The 20,054-nt window shown below is 29.7% G+C and overlaps 2 protein-coding genes across 2 annotated transcripts; both read right to left on the bottom strand.

Annotated features, from left to right (window-relative positions):
• Positions 1-89: 89 nt before the first annotated feature.
• LOC118064545 (uncharacterized) lies at positions 90-5,707 on the bottom strand. The gene is made up of 5 exons (XM_035079230.1): positions 5,661-5,707; positions 5,439-5,579; positions 4,468-4,640; positions 3,176-3,292; positions 90-274 (listed from the first exon to the last, which is right to left on the bottom strand). Exons 1-5 carry the CDS (start codon positions 5,679-5,681, stop codon positions 145-147), a joined length of 582 nt encoding a protein of 193 aa, XP_034935121.1. The 5' UTR covers positions 5,682-5,707; the 3' UTR covers positions 90-144.
• Positions 5,708-6,488: 781 nt separating this feature from the next.
• LOC118064567 (uncharacterized) lies at positions 6,489-9,996 on the bottom strand. Its single transcript, XM_035079251.1, has 4 exons — positions 9,886-9,996; positions 7,099-7,250; positions 6,855-6,962; positions 6,489-6,653 (listed from the first exon to the last, which is right to left on the bottom strand). Exons 1-4 carry the CDS (start codon positions 9,994-9,996, stop codon positions 6,542-6,544), a joined length of 483 nt encoding a protein of 160 aa, XP_034935142.1. The 3' UTR covers positions 6,489-6,541.
• Between the last annotated feature and the right edge of the window lie 10,058 nt (positions 9,997-20,054).

Here is a 20,054-nt window from a genome sequence, read left to right on the forward strand (position 1 = left end):
TTAATAAAAACGAAAACAAAAGTACAAGAAGATTTTTTAGTTGATGATGGTTAGTTAAAGTCCACTTGAGTTTCACTCATGAGACTTGTAGGAACTTTTAAAAGCATGAATGACTCGTTAAATCTTAATTTCGACCTCAAAATGTCAAAAGTCAAGCTCGTAGATAGAGTGTCGACAAGCTGGATACTCTTCAGCGCAATTTGTCTTCGTATCATTAGCAAAATCATAAATTCTGTGGTCTTGTCTTTCGAAAATATTGCCATCATTTTTTAGCCTGAAATAAATCAGAGTATTTTTAAAGTTTGTCAACAAACAAAAACCATGACTTTTTGGTTACTTGAAAAGCTTAAATGTAACAATTATTGAAGTCAGTAAATATAATTTTTGCCAACATTTCAATTGGAGAAATTTTTAAAAATTTTTATCATCAACACACGATATGATTTTATTTAATTTTTATTGACCTCCAAGTATCTGGGGAAAAGAATGGTAATGAATTAGATCGATAGATAAATTTATTATTAGAAAAAAAACAACTAAAATATCAGTGCTCTGCAGTGGTCTGAGTGCGACCCGAAAGGTCCACACGACCAACTGCCCAGTGGAAAAAATGGAAAAACACCTCAAATAGAATTCGTTTCCATTCTTATTAAAAAATGGAATTGTTATAAACAAAATGAGTGTGTTTTTATCCATTTGATATGGTTAGTTACTTCATTTTAGTAAAAGAAAAAATTATGCGTTAGAAGAATTCAAATATACCTCATAGATCCTTTTTTCATTATTTATAACAAATTTCATTGTTTTAAACGATAAAAGTATATTTTCATTTATGTCATACGGTTGGTAATATTTTTTCAAGTAAAAGAAAAAATTATGCGTTAAAAGTACTCATATATATAGCATGGATCCCTATTTTTATTGTTTATAACAATTTAAAACTTTTTATTTAAATATTACCATGATCAATAATCATTTGTTAGTAATGATGTTCGATTGTTATGGATACAATTCCATATTATTAACAATTATTATTGACTATTATTGCGTCATTGATGCTGCTTTTTTAATCTTGACACGAGTTTAAAATTCTTTCATTGCTGATTTTGTTTTTTAAAATTTTTTTTTCGATGAAATATTGTCATTATATTTCCATACAAGTATTCTAATCATTTAATATTTTTTTAAAGATTTTAAAATTTTGTCTAAAGAATGGTATAATTTATAAATTGCAAAATTCAGGTCGTTTTTCATTTTTGCCCATTTTTTGATTCTGCATAAGAAACTACTAGACCAATTTTGTTGAAAACCTGATCAGTTCTAAGTTGCGCAATTACCTAAAAAAAACTGATCATTTTTACTCGGGTCGTCCTGTCATAATAAGTGCACGATCATATAAGGTATTTCGATCGCGATTAATTTTTTCTCAAGATCTCTTTTTTTCAGTACGTTAGAATTAAAGATTATTAGAGAATGAAACGGTTGTTTTAGAGAAAGAAATCGATTTGCCGTTTAGAACAAAATTTACTCTTATTTCCATTTAAACCAATAATAATTGACTACAAGACGAGGTTTTTTAAAATTCATTCAAACACGGTTCTTTAAATTTTCGTAAAAAATTATGTAGTGCAAATGCGTTTATAATAAATACTTTCTCTGAAAAAAACTAAGTTTTATCCTACCGTTCCTAAAGAAATAAATTATTATTAATAATTTTAGTCTAAATTCCACTATGAATAGGTATTGACCTTCTTTTTTGAATCTTTTCATGTTTTTCGGAGTCCTGGACCTTTTTTTCTTTGATATGGCCCGGAGCAATCTAAATACCTTAAATCTTTTCAATAATTTTTGAGTTTTCTTTTTCATTTTTATTAAAATATTTTCTTAAGAGCATATTCTTTAAAAATAAATCAATGAACATACACTGGTCTGCAATACTTTTCATTGATTTATTTTCAGAAAGTCACATTTTTTTGAGGGCCTCTTTGAATATAAGTTGATGAAGTTAGTCTGAAAAAAGATTCCGTAAAATAAACCGTAAAAAATAGAAGAACTATAATTATAATTCAAGTGTTAGTCAAAGAATTATCAAGTTTTGTGCATGAAGAACTTCATTATTGGAGTATTATACTAAAATTATAACTTTAACGATTTTTTTTACTATCAGATATTAATTCAAGTGAATGAAAAGTGAACTTTGTTTGTGCATCTTTAAAATTCTTACCTGTGGCCTAACAATATACTGTAAAATAATTGTATATCTCTATCTACATGTTGATGACAAACTACTGAATTTATTATCAACAAATCTTTTTTTTTTTTAATTCTAAATTCAAATTACAATCTGTTTATTAACAATAATTAATTTTGCTGGCTTGAGCTTAAAGTGATGGCAGTGAACCTGTTCAATAGGATTAAAGAATCCTATTGATTTTTATTCATTGTTGACAACACTTAACTGATTTGTTTACACTAATTAACAACTCTGATACGCTGATTTAATTTATTATAAAATTAGAATCTGAATTAATCATCTTTTTATCATATTTCAAATGAGTAAATTGGATCTAAAGTTCATTACAATAACATACCCTCTAAAAATGAAACAGTGAAAAAATAAAATACACTGCAGAATCAATAAATATTCACTGATCTTGCAGTGTATTTCATTTTTTCACTGTTTTATTTATAGAGAGTAGATTGTCTGAATGGTTCACAAATATACTGTAAATTTTAGTGTTTTATTTTAAAACATTAAAAGTGTTTTAATATAATGTCATCTATTTGATTAACATTATCTCAATTTGGAAACGTTTTTAAGTATTGGAAAATTGAGACAATGTTAATCAAATAGGTGACGTCATATTAAAACACTTTTAATGTTTTAAAATAAAACACTAAATTTTACAGTGTATAAATAGACCTTATAAAAGAATAAAATAGATGTTTGTACAGCTATGAAATAAAATATCTGTCTACTGTGTTTTTATAACAAATAAACATGAACTTTTCAATTTTTAAGCAAAATGTAATTAATTTTTAATTATCACACTTCCAGAAGAAACAATTATAAACTTAAAAATTTCCAACAATCTAATGATAATGTAAAGTTTAATGAAATTAGTAATAGATAATTAAACAGCAGCTAAATTCAATTCGATTTTATGCCACTTACTTGAAAATTGCGTGGAGAAGTTCCTGAACAAAAGTTCCACTTCCAACATCCCTATCGTCCCTTCGTACTGCTTCGCAGATCGCCCTCATCACGCAGGATTTTCCGTCAAGTCCAGCTCTATTACAGCACAAAGTTTAAGTAAAGCCTTTAATTTAGAAATTTCTCTTAAGATTAGTTTGTAATAGTTTCATACTAAGGGATTTAGACAAGTAGAAATTAATCGAAACCTTACTACATTTTTTATAAACAAATTAATTAAATTCAAAGTCTATCATCTAAGTCAAACAACTTGGTCATTAATTCAAGAAAAAAAATTCCAGCTATATTTAAGTTGAGAAATTATTCAAATGAAATTAAAGATAAATTACATAGATAGTTTAAAATGAATGTTCTAAGAAATTCAAGACATTTGATGGTAGACACGAAAGGAGAGCAAGAAATTACGTAATAGATATTTTAACATTCATTTTTAAACATGTAAGATAGACTGATACAATTGTTTTTTTGTTTTCTATTTTTGTTCTTGATACCTGCAAACCAATATAAATATCTAGTGATATATATCAAGATGCAGGAATACATTATATAGAAAACAATATTACATACTACACCTTTTTCTTTATTGCTTTCTCACCCTTTCATGTATCCCAACTCTCCTCAGTGAATTTTTCAGGTTTCTATTTATTTTATTTTTTTTCACTTTTCTATTTCTATTTGATATTTTCTTTAACATGTGTACGACGCATGTCCAAGATGTATCGAAAATTCAAGTATTTCACAGAGTCAAGATTGGTTTGGGAGACGACCATGTTAAGAAAGGGAAAAAAGAAAAAGAGTAGATTGTGCTATTGAGACTGCAGTGCAGTGGTAAATACAAACTCCTCAAGAGAATATCTTATCTCAATATTCAAAAAATGCTATAAAATATTCAAGAATTTGTTTCCTTCAATTTTTCTACTTCTTTACGATTGTTACTCTTTACTTATTTCTCTCTTTATGTAAAATACCCGAGCTTTTTTCCTCATGCTGGTTGATTTTTTTATTTTCTTTTACTACTTCCACGTATTGGAAACTAATTTCATGTGATTTTTGAGTAGTCACAGAGATCACTCTATGAATATTTAATCAACTGAACTAAATAAAGATCACTGATTTGTAGGTTCTTTTTTCTTAGAACTAGTTCCTTCCTTTTACGTTAAAGGATGTCAAATTTTCGCAATTTGGAGACCATTATTTACGTTAGTACTTTTTTCGTTCCGTTACTTTATCAAGGTTCACAAAGTATGACTTACGACTGTAAGAGAGCTTCTATCTTGGGAAAGATCACGCTTCGACTCTTACGATGTAGCAATTTGGTTGCTTTTGGATCTACTTTAGTTGGTAATTCCCAAGCAAGAGCAGAAGTCATTCCTACAACTAAATCTCCTTTCCTTGCAAGACCACCGATCGTTAGGCAGAAGACTAACTAGAATTATATTAAGTAAATAATGTTATTTAAATTGAATAAATTAAATTCTAAATATCTACATTAAATCCAATGCTATACATCATCACATTATTCTCAATGTTACGAAAAAACATTGCTGGAAATAATCAAAAGTCACTGCTGTATTATAAATAAGCATTAATTATTTTTTCTTTCAATGAGTGATTATTAGGTGCATGAGGAACATGTCAAAACAATAATACACTCACATGTCCATCATTCAGAAATGTTTTTTTTTTATATAAACTATTGTATACAAGTTTTCACTATAGTTTAAATAAAATAAAAATTCAACTCATCAATGATTTTAATCTTACAATTAAAAAATTAACACGGACTGTCGTAAACAAGAATTATAAACAGATATTCAATAGGAAATAAATAATAAATTACTATTTATTGTAATTTCCTGGAGATCATTTCGATCTTAAAGTCATGAAAAATAATTGATTATTTATTTTTTATTGAAAATCAATTAATAAGTATTTTTCACTGCAGTCCTTCCTACTTTTTTAATTCTCAAAAAAATTAGTTCATCTACTACAATGCAATAATCAAAAGACATTTTTATCTAGAGCTACATTTTTCAACTAATTTTTAAAATACAGCTCAGCTTTAATCTTTTTGTCAAAGACTTTATTTTCCAATCTACACTAAATTATTCAAAATTCCCTCAAACAACTTCATACTTTCTCATCAGCTAATTTTCTTTCTTACTATACTAATTAAACTTTAAAAATAACCTATTAATAATTTCATAAATAAATTATACTTCACCTGCACGTTGCTACCATCAGGAAAAATCAAATACCTCTTTTGTCGAGATAAAGTCTGACCTCTTTGGATTTCAGTGATGACATTTTTTGGAAGCACCACAAATACTAGGCTCAGACAAACCAAAAAGAACATCCTATGATTCTGTATAAAAAAAAAGCTCTATAAATATGACTTTTCCAGTATTTTTTTATATTTCGTTGGATACACAAAAGCAAGACCCACATTTGTCATATCGCTGAACATTTTTCTTTCTCTGCTCTTGTCCAGCCTTCGTCTACTTCCTCGTATATAAAGTCTGTCTAAAAGACTATTTGTAATACCTTGTAGTGAATAGCAACGACGCCTTTGTGTTTCCGATCTTCAATGGACGACCTCACCAGAGGGAGGTCTTGACTGAAGCTGCGATAATTCGTTGATACGACACGAACGATCCGCTATGTTTGCTCGGTGACACTCTATTCAATCGATATACTGTTACGACAGGTAATTTACTTTACATGATGAGAATGACATGAAGCCTAGACGTAGAACGATGTGACTAAACATGACTTCATCATAAATTATTTATATAGAGTAAAGGATTATTTAATTAAGTTAATCATTATAAACTTTTCAATATTTTATTTAATCATATTAATATATTTAACATAATTATTGAGACATTAAAATATCCATTCGATTCGAATATAAGTGGATAGGTTTATTAAATTAATTGGAGTTTGTGAATTAAAATTTTAAATGATGATTTTCAATTTCACTTTGAATTTATAAACCACTTGGACTCTTTGGATAATTATCCTTTGAATAAATGCCAGTGAAATAAATAATGAATGTATTTCTGCATGTATAGAATAGATATAATACATACATTCCATGAAATTCTGTTGTGTAATATAGTATAATAAATTATTTCTTTTTTCTGATAGCTAATGAATAATATTTTAATTTAATTATCAGTAATCATATTATTTTATGTTCATTGTTCTCGCCAACATCCAGACATAATAGGATGATGTTATTTAATTAAAAACTAGCAAAAAGAATAAATAAATTTGACAATAGCTTCAATTGACCTTCGTACTGGTTAGTAGAGACTGGATATGCTAAGGTTCAAAGAAGCTATTGACATTAATCAATTGCATAGGACAGGCCATCATGTGTTGCTTGCATTCAAGTGTCAGGTCCTCAACATGAGTCCAATTGGCGTTTGATGTTCTGAAATCACCAACAGTACTTATGTATATGCGATCACAACACAACAGTATATAAACTGGAGCAAAACGCAAAGTGGTATTTAAGCAACACTAGAAGCTGTGGAAATTGGTGGAAAAGAGAATATCTCAAAGAGAGAGATGATGAGAAGTTTAATTAATTGGTTCAAGTTCCATTTCGTGGGATAATTTGTGCACTCCATACCTCGCTAGTAATTTTAATATCTTGCTCATAATTCCGCCTTTGTGTTCAGCATAATTTATTGCTTCGCAAAGGTTGCTGGATAAACAGGTTTGACCATTAAGTCCATAACTATAAACATAAATACATTTATTGATGTTATTCAATGGCTTTTTTCAATCTATGTACTTACTTGTTATATTTTATTAGTGTAACTCTGAGATACAGTTATGTAAGTACATTTTATGATGTTTAAATCATTTATTACCTTTCGTACATGAGATGGATGCTTTCATGTGGATTTTCTATAGCTCTACGTGATCTGGAGCCATCAGGTAGAGGCCAAACTACTTTGAATCCAGAAGCGTGAGCAAATATAGTCGTCCAACTTACTGAATTTATTTTGTAATTTATTCTGTACTGTTTTAAAATTTTATGGTAAGCTTTTTTTTTTAGTAACCTCCTAGAAGTGAGACTTCATCTCACAATTTTAGTTACAAACTATTTTTAACAGTCACAATGAATAAAAGGTGTTGGAATAGAATGATGTTAGCTGTATAGGTATAAATCTTGTAAACTATAAGATAAGGACAACAGATATTAAAAGAGAAAGGTTTATTAAAATGACAGATTCAAATAAAGAATCTAAGATATGACGTCTAAAGTCAGCTAGTCTCAGTCCTAAATTAAAATAAACAAACTAGTCGCGCATTGCTAATAACAAATTCTGTCATTTGTCAATCCATCTATAGATGGACACATATATTTTATAATATAATTACTACCTACACTGGTATTATCACAAGTCATATTCATTACAGCACAGATAGCAGGATATAAAAATCTTCGAATGATCATCATTGATCAATACCTGAACACTAGTCTAAATGGAACTGGTCTAATGCCAACATATTGTTAAATAGTGGCTCTAGGAATGATTTAAAAAAATTACAAGTTTATTAAAATAACAGCAAAGATGTTTATGCTGAAGAAAGACGTCTGATGTGCTCTTGTTTTCATTGTAAACTAACGTACACAAATCAGTCAAGCATTGCTAACAATAAATTCAGTTCTTTGTCTATCAATATATACATTTATGTAAATGGAAAAGTGAATTTATTTTATAATATTAAGATTTTGTAGATATATTTAATAAATATCATATAATAGTATTTAAACATAAACATTGCATCGTTCACTAATTATTTATTTCATCCCGAGTTCAAACATAACACCTAAATTTTTTTTTTTCATGCTATTCCTATCCTTTCTATCCTAGATTCAACCTCTTTTTATCTTAATATTATTCTGTTCCATTTTTTGAGTAAATAACAATTAAGATGATAAAGCCTAATTTTAACCTTCTAATCCTAATACTTTTTTTATCCTTCTGAAGTTGGTAAAAATTAAGATATAGACAAAGTAGCCTGATTTTAACCTAATAAATTGGTCTGCTTATATCCAAAAGTATTTATGGACATAGTTGAAATAAGGTCACGATTCACATAATGGATTAATTTTCCAAAAATTATATTTATTACAAATTGAATTGTTTTAAATCATTTGTTACAACCTAGTAATGAATTAAATGAAACTGCTCTTTCAAACATGAACATAGTCAATATTGTAATGACTCCTATTACAGTCATACTTGTTTTAATAATACATATGATGTCAATGCTGATGGACAGCCCAATTAAAATTGAAATGAAATAAATAATTATGAATAATATTGTTTTTATTAAAATAAAATTACTCGAATCTCAAATAAAATTAGATTGAAACCAGGAAAAGAATGAAATAAAAGTAGGATGGAGCTAAGAGAAAAGAAAAATAAAATTAGTATGAGTTTAGAATAAAATTGAAAAATTTTCGTCCTACGGAAACACTGGTTTGTTGCGTATTCCGACTTTAATTAGGATTTGTTCATCTTTAGTTAAACTTTAAGAAAGGATTGTCTCAGGATGAGAATAGGTGTTATATTTTGACTCGAGTAACTTTTAGTCTTAGACTGAATTCTAACAAAAGGTGTAGCTAAAAGATCATTTGGATTAGTAAGAGCCCAACAAATTTACCAGATGTAGCTTTATACGCAATTCTAAGTGGCCTATCTCTTTTTTAAATTTGTCATCACAGATCTCCTTTAGCAGCCTCGACCCTGTAACCCTTTAAAGCACAGCAGGCTTTCAGAAACATACAAACATCTCGTTGGTTCTTTTATTATTCAAAAGCAATGAGCAAATATTGAAATAATTACTATTAATAGTGAACTTCATAAATCTACCAAATAAATACATTCTCAATAGTTATTCAAAATGTTGTTCTCCATCCTAAATTTACTATCTTTAATTACTAAAAACTGATTTGAATAAAAAAAATGTTTTACTATTGATATTAAAATGCAGCCTGACTCCCAGGTAATTATTTTTTGTATTTAGAAATATGAAATAGAAAAAATAAAAAATGTCTAGAAAAAATAATGATGCTGTAGTGAAGTGGAATAAAATCGGAATAAAATCCTGGATATTTAAGAGAAGGAGTAAGCAATAAGACAAATAGCGTTTGTACTGAACTTGAAGCCAATAATAAGGTCTATCGAGTCTGCATGAACTCCACTTATGAAGTAAGCAAAAGGACAACTAGGAAAGAAGTAGAGGCTTTGAAAGAAGGTCGAAGTGTCGCCTGAACCTGGCAAGCCATTTGTCAGCAGGGTAACTCGACTCTTGTTCAACTACTCAACCCACCAGCTCTGTTTCTTACAACCCAGAAATGTGAAGCGTCAAAATCGATTTGTATTCTCGATACACTTTTTGAATACAAGTATCATATCACTTTAAAGTTTTATCAATTTCACCAAACATTCCATCAAAATGACTTTCTACATTTCTCAGAGTTGATCATTTTTATGAACACTTTATTTACTCGTAGAAACTTTTGATTAAATAACTGATTCAATCATAAAAGTAAGATTTATTTGATTAAATTTCAAAGTTGAATTATCATCAAAAAAATGATCAAGCATATTTAAATAATTGACAAATATTTAACTACTCACAAAGTATGAACTTCCTTTCTGGAAGGCAACAACTCGTTTATATCTCACTGCTTCTGTCCAATCAAAATCAACAGCCAACATAAAGAAACAAGTCCATAAGTTAAGTTTCATCTTCATCTAAGTGATGGTGAGAAAGTGAGATGCTAGTTAACAAGTGTATCATCAAGTTTACCATCAATAAAAGCTAGGAAGATTCTGTAAGAGCAAAAGCATCATGAAGGAAAGTTACCAAAATATATCCAGAGTGAGTTTCAGTTAAGTTTCCAAGTACGATTTATATCTAGAGTTAACTCATACCCCCTGACTCGGTTGGTCTTTTCCAGTCCCTCTACCAGAAGCCAATTAGTAGCTTGGTGGTTAGCGTTGATTCTACAAGATACACTGGCTATTTAATTTAATTGAAAATGTAACTAAACGATTTTACTAACGATACTATGGTCCTACCGGCTATTTAAATGTATTTTTTCTTGGCACTATCACTTTTTATATCAACCTAACAATTTATTTCAGCTTAATCGTGCCAAATTTTTTTAAATTCAACCCTAAACTTATTTCTCTCTGCTACCAGTAACTTTCTGCACGTACAGGAGACCACGAAACCAATGAAAAATACCTACAAGAGAACAATCTACCTATCCTCTTTCTCGTTTGTTAGATATACGACAGAATTAGCATTGCAGACAGGTACCACGCTGTGTATAAAGGTTGTTAGTGCTTTGGTAAACAGTCCAGGTGTTCACCTACGTCAAGTTTTCTCCTCTCTGTACATTCTCTGGACTAGTATTATGAACTTTGTATTTATAACTCAATGAACAAATATTGTTCGAGGTATAATAAGTTCTAAATTAATTTGCGGTCGATTATTTTGTTGAACTATTTTCGAATTAAATTTATGATGAGAATGCTGAAGTCAATGAGAAGGTTGAATTATTATAATTAATTTGATTAAATTCATTACTCTGTGAACACCCTTCTATTGTAACTTGTTCATATCAATAGAATTATGATTATAAAATAAGTAAAAATAAATTGTTTATAAATTTATAAATAAAGATATTTATAATTGAACTTATATTATTTAATTGCATAGGCCAGTAATTAATGTTACATGTAATAATTCTTTAATAAATGAACTTATAAATGAATGATAAAAAACGACACAAAAATTCTTTTTATTAAAATTACACTGAAAAAAATGTTACAGAAAAAATTATCTAAAATGTTGCTACTATAATATAATAAATATCTACATCACTGAATAGTGACCCGTGACGTCACATGTTTATAACCTCATCTTTCAGGACCATAAGAGTTTTAGAGGTTAAGTTATGTTTTTAACTATGTAAAATGATCTATGGTGCGTCTAGAAAACATATTAACAAATCAAAATATAAAAAAGTAAAAATACGTTCAGAAACCAATTTAACAGTAAAATACTTATCGTTTCTAATAAATTTATTAGTTACATTTATTTATTGTTTTGGGACGCCTGTGTCCCCATAGTTGTCAAAGGGTTAAGACTGGGCTTTACTAACCTCAAATCACCTCAAATTTTTCTCGTCAAACTGTGCATTTTTTATTTGTTTTTTTCACGTAAAAAATATTTAGGAATATGTAGAAAAGTGGTCTACACATCGGAAAACAAAGATTAATAGTACTAGTGTAATAATAATCATAAAACCCGTGAAAAACGACTTCAGATCTGTTCAGATGATAAAAATTTTCTAGGTTTAATCAGATGTGAATTTTTTAATCTGCTTACATCAGAATTGATACGTCTTATCTGATCAGATCTTTTTCATAGGAATAAATAGTTTTTCAGTGAATTTCGAGGTGTCATGGCGGATGCACTTATCCTGAGCCCTTCACTGATAATTAATTTAAGAGATCTGATGTTATTACCAGGTCTATCAATTTTTTTCAGTGTTGAGCTGTTCAATCTGAATTTATTTAATGAATGTTCTATTTTTATTACACAATTAGTTATAAAATGTAACAATTTTAATTGTCTAGGAGGGAATAATCAATTTTCAGTACAAAGTAAAGGGAAATAACTGGTTTAAATTATAAAACAAGAAGGGGGACTTGGTTGAAAATTTATGACTGACTTTATTGGCATCTTTAATGATGTAAGGAATTAATCAATATCGAATGAACGAATCTGCGTTATTCTGTCCAGTAATCCTACACCCTTGGGACAACCTGAGTAGATTATTGAGCAATCATCTCCACGTCGTCCTGCCTGAGCCGCTTGTAGATAATCTTCATCGGCAAACGTTGAATTATTGCCATAGTCAGGTCTATAAGGTACAAATAAACTGACGTCATCCAGTGAATATGTGTAAAGCTGATGTAGTTACACATTTATCATATGGAATAAACGTAATTTTTCTGTACAGCAATCCGAGACATTGAGAAAAAAGTCGACAATAAAAACTCACGTCAAGATGACGTAGAACAACTCTTCTATAAGACCCTCTTGGCTCAGTGAAATTTCTGATGCTTCACATATGCTTCTTAACATGCAGGATTTACCATCTCCACTCCATCTGAAAAGTATTTTTCTCTCTATTTTTCTTATATATTTTTTTTTTGTTGAAAGTATTTTAATACAACTTTTTATCTTATATTTTCATAAAATTCTGGATAAACTCCCGATAAAATAAGCTGAAAAAGTTCTATAAATATATTTATGCTTACAATTTATAAAATAGTTATATTTATTTTTCAATAAATATAACTATTTCAAAATAATTATTAAAATATTTATTTGATAACAATTTCTGTCCTTTTTGTATTAATTAGTTAAATATAGCATACAATTGTAAGATTAATGCAATTTATTTTTATGTACATGTCAGATTGTTGACAACATTAAAATAAAATTTATTATTTTAATATTAAGAATGTCTTGTATTTAAATGAATTATCATTTAATTTTTTCCCTAAAATTTTTCTCATAAAGATTTAGAATGAGTCGAATAGGTTTTTCTTGAATGACCTGAATGATTGTATTGTGTGTAAGTACTTAAATGAAAGTCACTGCAAATGGTTTCTAGATTATTCATATGAAAATTACTATTCATTCTTTCATTCACATAAGTACAATCTCAAATTATCAATAATCCTTGTTTTAAATCCTATACACATATGATATGAGTCGTGGATACAAACACGAGAGATTATTGTTAAACCACCGGAAAAATGTATTTAAAAAAAAATGTTCTAAATATAAAAATCAACGAAATTTTTTCCACATTAATTTAACGCAGTTTTATTTTTATCAATTGAATATTATATGATTAATCGTGTATTATGTAAATTTATTATTTAATTTGCAACCAATAGGAAAAATCTACTTTAATGAATTTATTTATTTATTTGTTTATTTCCAGAAAATACATGATGTTTGATTGTGTCCTATAGAGTTGACAAGTCAACTGTACATGGGACTGGAAATTATAATATGTCGTGACACAAAAAAAATCACAAATTAATATACAATAAGTACACTGTACCCATTTTTAACAGATTAAACTTACACACACATGAAATACTGTAATTAATACTGATAAAAAAAATATAAAAATAATTCAATTCACAGAAACAGTAATAATTAAAGATCATAGATCATAAATTAATTGAAATCATCCCTCAACACTGCAAATCCAAGTGTTTAGAAACTAAACACTGAAAGTGTTTGAAATGTTAAACATCATAAACAAACTATGGCAATTTTGCAGACGATTTTTACACGCTTCTTGCCGTTTACCAAAGTGCTATAGTTTGTTTATGGCGTCCAACAATGTAAACACTTAGGTGTTATTTAATTATTAAACACTTTAATTTTCCCGGATTTGTAAATCGTTGCTTTCTTAAAATCTTTTTGCTGCTAGAGAGATTTTTTAACGAAATAGGTAGTTGTAAAATCTGTTACTACAGTTGTGACCATCAAATTTCCGTTCAAGACTATGAGTTTTTAACAAAGATAATATTTTACATGCAATCAAGAAAAATATTATCTTCAGCTAACATAATATGATTTTCATTATATACAAAATCCAGATTATCTTGAATCAACAAAATTCTTCTTGAACTAAAATATTCTTTTTCTATGTGTAGTTCATTTATGGCGTTAGACATTATCTGTGTGAATTTTACACATGTGTAAGGGGATTTTAGATTTGCAGTGTAGGTAAGATGATAGACTTAAATCTAGTATCTGCACAATCTTTACTATACTTTAGTTTAAACATATCATAATAATATAAAACAGAACTAACAATAAAAGATTTTTCAATACTCATGACTAATTAATTCTTGGAAAATTGATAATAGCTTTTTTATTTAAAATTCACTATAGGGATCTTCTATACTATCTATTAAAACTCATGACTGTCAGGCAAAGAAACACAATTACAAAAACCGTTTGTGTGAATATAATTAAATATTTATAATATTTTTTTTTTATAAAATCATAGAGATTACAATTCAATATTGATAATAACAAAAAAAATTTTTAAATTACCGTAACAAATACCAAAAAACAATAATCAGAGAATACAAAATTAAATCGACCAATCAGAAAAACGTAACCATTTTATTCGTGCGCTGATTGGTCATTTTTATTTTTAAATTTTCGAAATGAATAAAAATAAAAATAAAATAATTTTTTATGTTGTTAACTTGAGACAGTGCGCTCGGAGAGCGTGCAGTGTATTTCTAGTATTTGATTAATTTCAGGAATGTACAGTTTCATGAAAAGCAATCGATAAAGAAGATAATCAGTAAGAGTTAAGTGGAAAAATAAAAAATTCAGAAATAAATTAACTTTCCCCAGACATTCCCATAAAGTCTTCGGTCTTATGATGAGAACATGGGAAAGGTTCAGTGAATTTTTGGGGGAAAAAAAAACTTATGAAATATTACATGATATGATTCACTTACTATTGCTGTATTATCTTTAGGAGAATTTAATTTTCAATATTGCCATAATTTGAAAAAATATAAAAATACTTTTCAAGTTTAATTAATTAAATTTAAAGTTCAATTAAAAATTAATATACATATATTGAATATTAAAAATCCATTAGCTAATTATTATAACTCTTGACTTGCCTGTGATAATATTTATTTTACCCTGGGTGTTGATGGTACTATTTTCTTCGTCGATAATAAACTTGATAAAGAGTCGAACTTTTCCCGCAGTTTATCAAGTTTTAAAGTTATCACGATGGTCGTTCATTTAGAAATCTCATAGATTGGCCAAATATTATTCTTTTATCTAATTATTGAATCATCGAATAAAATAAAAATTAATATTTTCTGTTATATTTATTAAAATATTCAAGTAAAAACTTTTCGGAAAGTTTGAAAATTATTATCATAAGAACGTAGTTATATCCTGGTGACAATGACGACGTTTTTGTATCAAGAAATACGAAAAAAAGAAGGGAGTAGAGAAGAAGTTGTTGAAGCAGTACTAGTTTTATTGAAGCGTTAATGAGTATGCAGACTCGGCAAGGAATTGGAGAACAATTAAGATTTTTGACGTTTAATGAAGCTTAATCTTTGCTGAAGTTGCATTTAACGATGATTGCAGCTCAATCGCTTTAGTTAAGTCTAGCAGTTGCAACAAATGTTTTATTCAATTGTTTTCAGTGTTTGTTTTATGTTTAAAAACAATTTAAATGAAAAAAAAATTTACCTTTGTAATTCGGACTCCAATAGTTGATAAAATATTTTCCTTTCGTCGTAAACAGGCAGGGATCGTCGACGTCTGGTCAAAGACGAAAAATAGTTGGTAAAAAATGTTGCATTTTGTGGTAGAGCGTACTGGAATTGAAAGTTTTGGCTATAAACCAAAGTTCTACCTCCTAGTGGTATTGGCGCAGCTATTCCCGCGACAAGCTTTATGATGTTGGCAAAAAAAAAGCAAATTCAATATGAAAAGAATATGACGTGAAAAAAAATATTGTATGTATTTCAATGCACATAATAGAATTAGAACTTTCTTAGTGACTTTTATGAGTCTTAATTTATAGTAAATAGTCGTGTTAGGTTTTGGGCTTTAAAAGGAAAATACCCAAAGCCTTTTTCTGTTGTAGTTTCAATCTCTCATGTGTCTCCGAGAAAAAATTGAAGATGTAATAAATTGAGTCTACAGCTGCAGCCAGGAATGAGATTGTTACATACAGATGTTATAGCTGGTGAACGAAGACTGTAGCAGTAACAGAGAGAATTTGAAATCGTCACTACTGACTTTATGTTTGAATTAATAGAGAAGAAGGCTGGATTGTAGATCACTTTTCAGAGTACTGCTCCGATTAAGGGACACATACAAAATCAATTAATTGTGTGATTGTATGATTTGATATTTTGTTAGGCAATCATTTGAGATGAACATTCAGAACTGATGGGAAAGCTTAACAGGTAGAGCAGCTATAGCGCGTAACTGCATGGTTCGGGTTCGACTTCCGGTCTTGATAGAATATATTTTCTTCATGCCAATAATGATTTTTTTTTTCTATCTTCAAATTCCCTAGTAAGGTATGCCAGTCTTGCCAGTAAATGAAGTTATCATCTAGTCATGGCTGAGTACAGAACCATTGCTGGATGATAACTTCCTGCCAGTCCCAATAATGACTCTGTTGTATGTTCCTTCTAGGATTACAATTTGTTTATAAACAATGAGTCATTTTGCTGGCTTGTGTTTAAAAAGGGATATTGGTGAATCTGTTTGATAGGACGAGAGAGTTCTATTGATTTTTATTCTGAAAATCTTTCTGGGAGATCTAGTGGATTGAATCATTTTTTTGGTCCGCAGGTTTCTTTCCTCCTGTTCAGGATTGCTGATGTCAATAATGATGACCCCACCAATCTTAAATTTTTGATTTAAAAACAAATGTGCCCAGTACACGGAGAAAAATTTCTTAGCAAAATTCCTATGCTTTCACTGCAAATCGTAGTGTTTTAATTTGAAACAAGCAAAGTGTTTTAAATTAAAAATTTGAGATTTACAGTGTTCTGATAATTTGCAGGCAATTTATCGGTTGAGTAAAAAATATCAAACGCAGTAGAAAAATTCCTACGCCAGTAAAGTAAAAATTACTAGGCTTCTGTAAAAAAAAATCATATTTTTATGAAAAATAACTAAGCATTTTAAAATTTTTTCTAATTTATTTTAGAAAAATTTCATTACTTGTCATTTGCACTCGCTTTATAGTAACGAGCATGGGATTGTTTTTAACAAATTTTTCTCTGTGTATGAAATTGTGCGGTAATGTGCTGTCATGTGCAAGTGTGAAAAAAAAACATTTTACAATTTTACAAGTATAAATATAAAATTTTGCCACATTTTTCGTGTCACTGTAAAATTTTACATTGCATAGAATAAACTCACACCATAAGATTATGTATTAATGTGACAGCACGTACGAAAGATTACAAAAATTTTACAAATAGAAAAATTTCGTTCTATAAAAAAGACCAACTTTTTAGAGAATCTTAAAAATTTAAACAATATATAATGAGATCAGATAACATAATTAAAAAATTTTTTAAAAAGAATAGATGTGCTGGAATGTGCCCAATATGTGTAATGAACCACAGCATTAAAAAAAAATTAATTTTTTTATACAAAGGTCTTTTTTGTGTGTCATGCACTGCAAATCTAAGATGATTTACACACGTTTGAAATTCATTCATTAGGTGTGTGTTACATATATAACGCCATCAACCAAACTATACTACGTGTGTAAATTTTTCACACACTATTATGTGTGTAAAAACTGTCTACAAAATTACTATAGCGCATTTATGGCGTTATTGATTATCTATGTGAATTTCAAACATGTGTGAGGGGATTTCGGATTTGTCGGGTGTTAGCATCGCAATGCTTAATAATCAAAATCACGACGATGTGTCATGGTGTGCTCAACATGTTCTATAGTGTGCAAAAACTCATTCTACATCTTCATAAGATAACAGCACAATCTATGGTTTTAGTCTAGAGTCTCAAAGTGAAGGTAACTTCAATTAGAAATTTTTGATTTCATCGTACCTTTTGTAAAACTACAAATTCATTTTTATCAGTTTTTTACTAATAATCATCTTGGACTAGTTCTAGAGTCGTCTATGTGTATTAAAGAACTGGAAATGTTCAAGTGTCTCTTAAATAGGATCTTTTTATTTTTGCTAAATCATATTTCACTCAATTAAATTGTTACCAATCATCACTTCTCGAATGTTCCGTTTATTGCCAAGAAATTCTTTCCTAATATACTAGAAGATTATCTGATAAATGCTGATGAAAGACGCCGTGTGCTCGCAAAATCAACGAATGGACCATATTAGTGACTAGCATAGAATCTTACCTTCTCCTCCAGATGATAATAACTGTATTTCTCCAATTTAAATCGAACATAATATATTACACCGTCTCGTCCTCTAGATCAAATTTGTAGTATCGTATTGTCCGTTCGATTTGAGTACAAAATCCACAGCTTATTAACCAAGATTTGAAGAAAAACTCCCGCTTACGCCCTCTACTCTACTCAACTCTCCTGCTTACCGGCGCCTCACCACCGCTTCCTCATTACGTTTTTCTGTGCGGTTCGAGTGCACATGGAAATTAATTCACAGTATAAAAGTTTTTATATTAACACAATTTTTTAAAGCAAGAATGTCATCATCTGAGGAATCTTACGATCGACTTAGAAAGCGCAAAAGGTCGCATAGTACCGACTCAAGAGATGAGTATTTGTTAAAACAAATCCGAAGTTTGGAGAATGAGGTTAGGAAGCGCTATAGACGTCGTAGGCGACGAGATTCATCCTCGTACTCATCATCGAGAAGTTATAGGAGGAATTATAATCGTCGAAGATCGCCAAGCAAATATAAAAGTCAAAATCGTCATTTAGATCGTAGAAGTTCACAGGAGAGTCGACGCTCAGGTAGGGCATATCGTCGTCGAGTAAGGAGTCGTTCACAAAACAGTTGTGAGGTTATGAGAGGCTGGGACAAAGATGCTCAACCTCAGGCGGGAGATAGTGACAAAGACGCCCATCTCTCAGCGGCTCGAACTGCTGATAAGACAGCACTAGCAGACAAAGATACTCTAGTGTTAGTCAACCCTCAGATACAAGAAGGGAACAAAAACTCTAATAATGAGTGTATTCAAACAGCTCAAGCTAACCAATCAGCAGTTGAGGCCAAAGATTTGCCTATGAATGAAGAAATGTTGAAGCTTTTGGGTGAAATACCGACAGGTAATGACCCTTTAAGGCCAGATATTCACCCGGCTATCGAAAAACGATGGACAGCCATTTTAAAAGAGGGGTTAAATAAGGATACCCGACTGGAATTACTTGAAAAATATCCAACACCAAAAAATTGTTTGCTGTTGAGACCACCAATTCTTAATCCAGAGATAAAATCAGCTATCAAGGCGACGACAACTATTAAAAAAGATACTTACCAAGTACTAGCACAAGCTAAGTTGAATTCAGCGTTAGGTGTAATAGGGCTAGCCATAACGAAGCTTCTCCAGTCACGTGAACCTGGAAAAAAGTCTGTAGCCTACATAGACATGTCACAACTCATCACATGGCTTAGTGACGCGGGTAGAATTCTTCTCAGCGGTTTGAATGCTGTAGCAAAAAGAATTGCTAATTCTAGCAAAATTGATACACTGTTATTTGGTAATAATTTTTCGGAAGCCTTAAAAGCAGCTGAGACAATCGAGAAGTCATCAAAAGTAATCTCAAAATCGAAGCAGTACTCACGTCTGTCGCAGTCTTCATATACATCAACAGATAAATTAGCAAGTCATTATCCTACAAAGAAGCCTAGTACATCTTTAAACTCGAATGGCCAGTCGAGGAAGCAGTATGCTCCGCGACAGGAGGCCTAGAAGCTTCGGAGCAATCGTCATCGCTAGAGGTAAATAATCTGGCAGGGCGTTTACAATATTTTTTACCTTCATGAAAAAGGTTAACATCAAATAAGACTATTTTAGATATAATTCAGGGTTATGCTATTCCTTTCACTTACAAGGTACGACAACTACCATCGCCTATGGAGCCAGTTTTGTCAAAAAGTGACCATAAAGCAATGAAATTACTTCTGTTAGATTTTTTCAGAAGGAAAGTAATATCCATTTCTCACAC

This window comes from Chelonus insularis, unplaced genomic scaffold, assembly GCF_013357705.1.
Source record: "Chelonus insularis isolate UGA/USDA-ARS -01 unplaced genomic scaffold, ASM1335770v1 contig_23_pilon, whole genome shotgun sequence".
NCBI classification, from domain to species: Eukaryota; Metazoa; Arthropoda; class Insecta; order Hymenoptera; family Braconidae; genus Chelonus; species Chelonus insularis.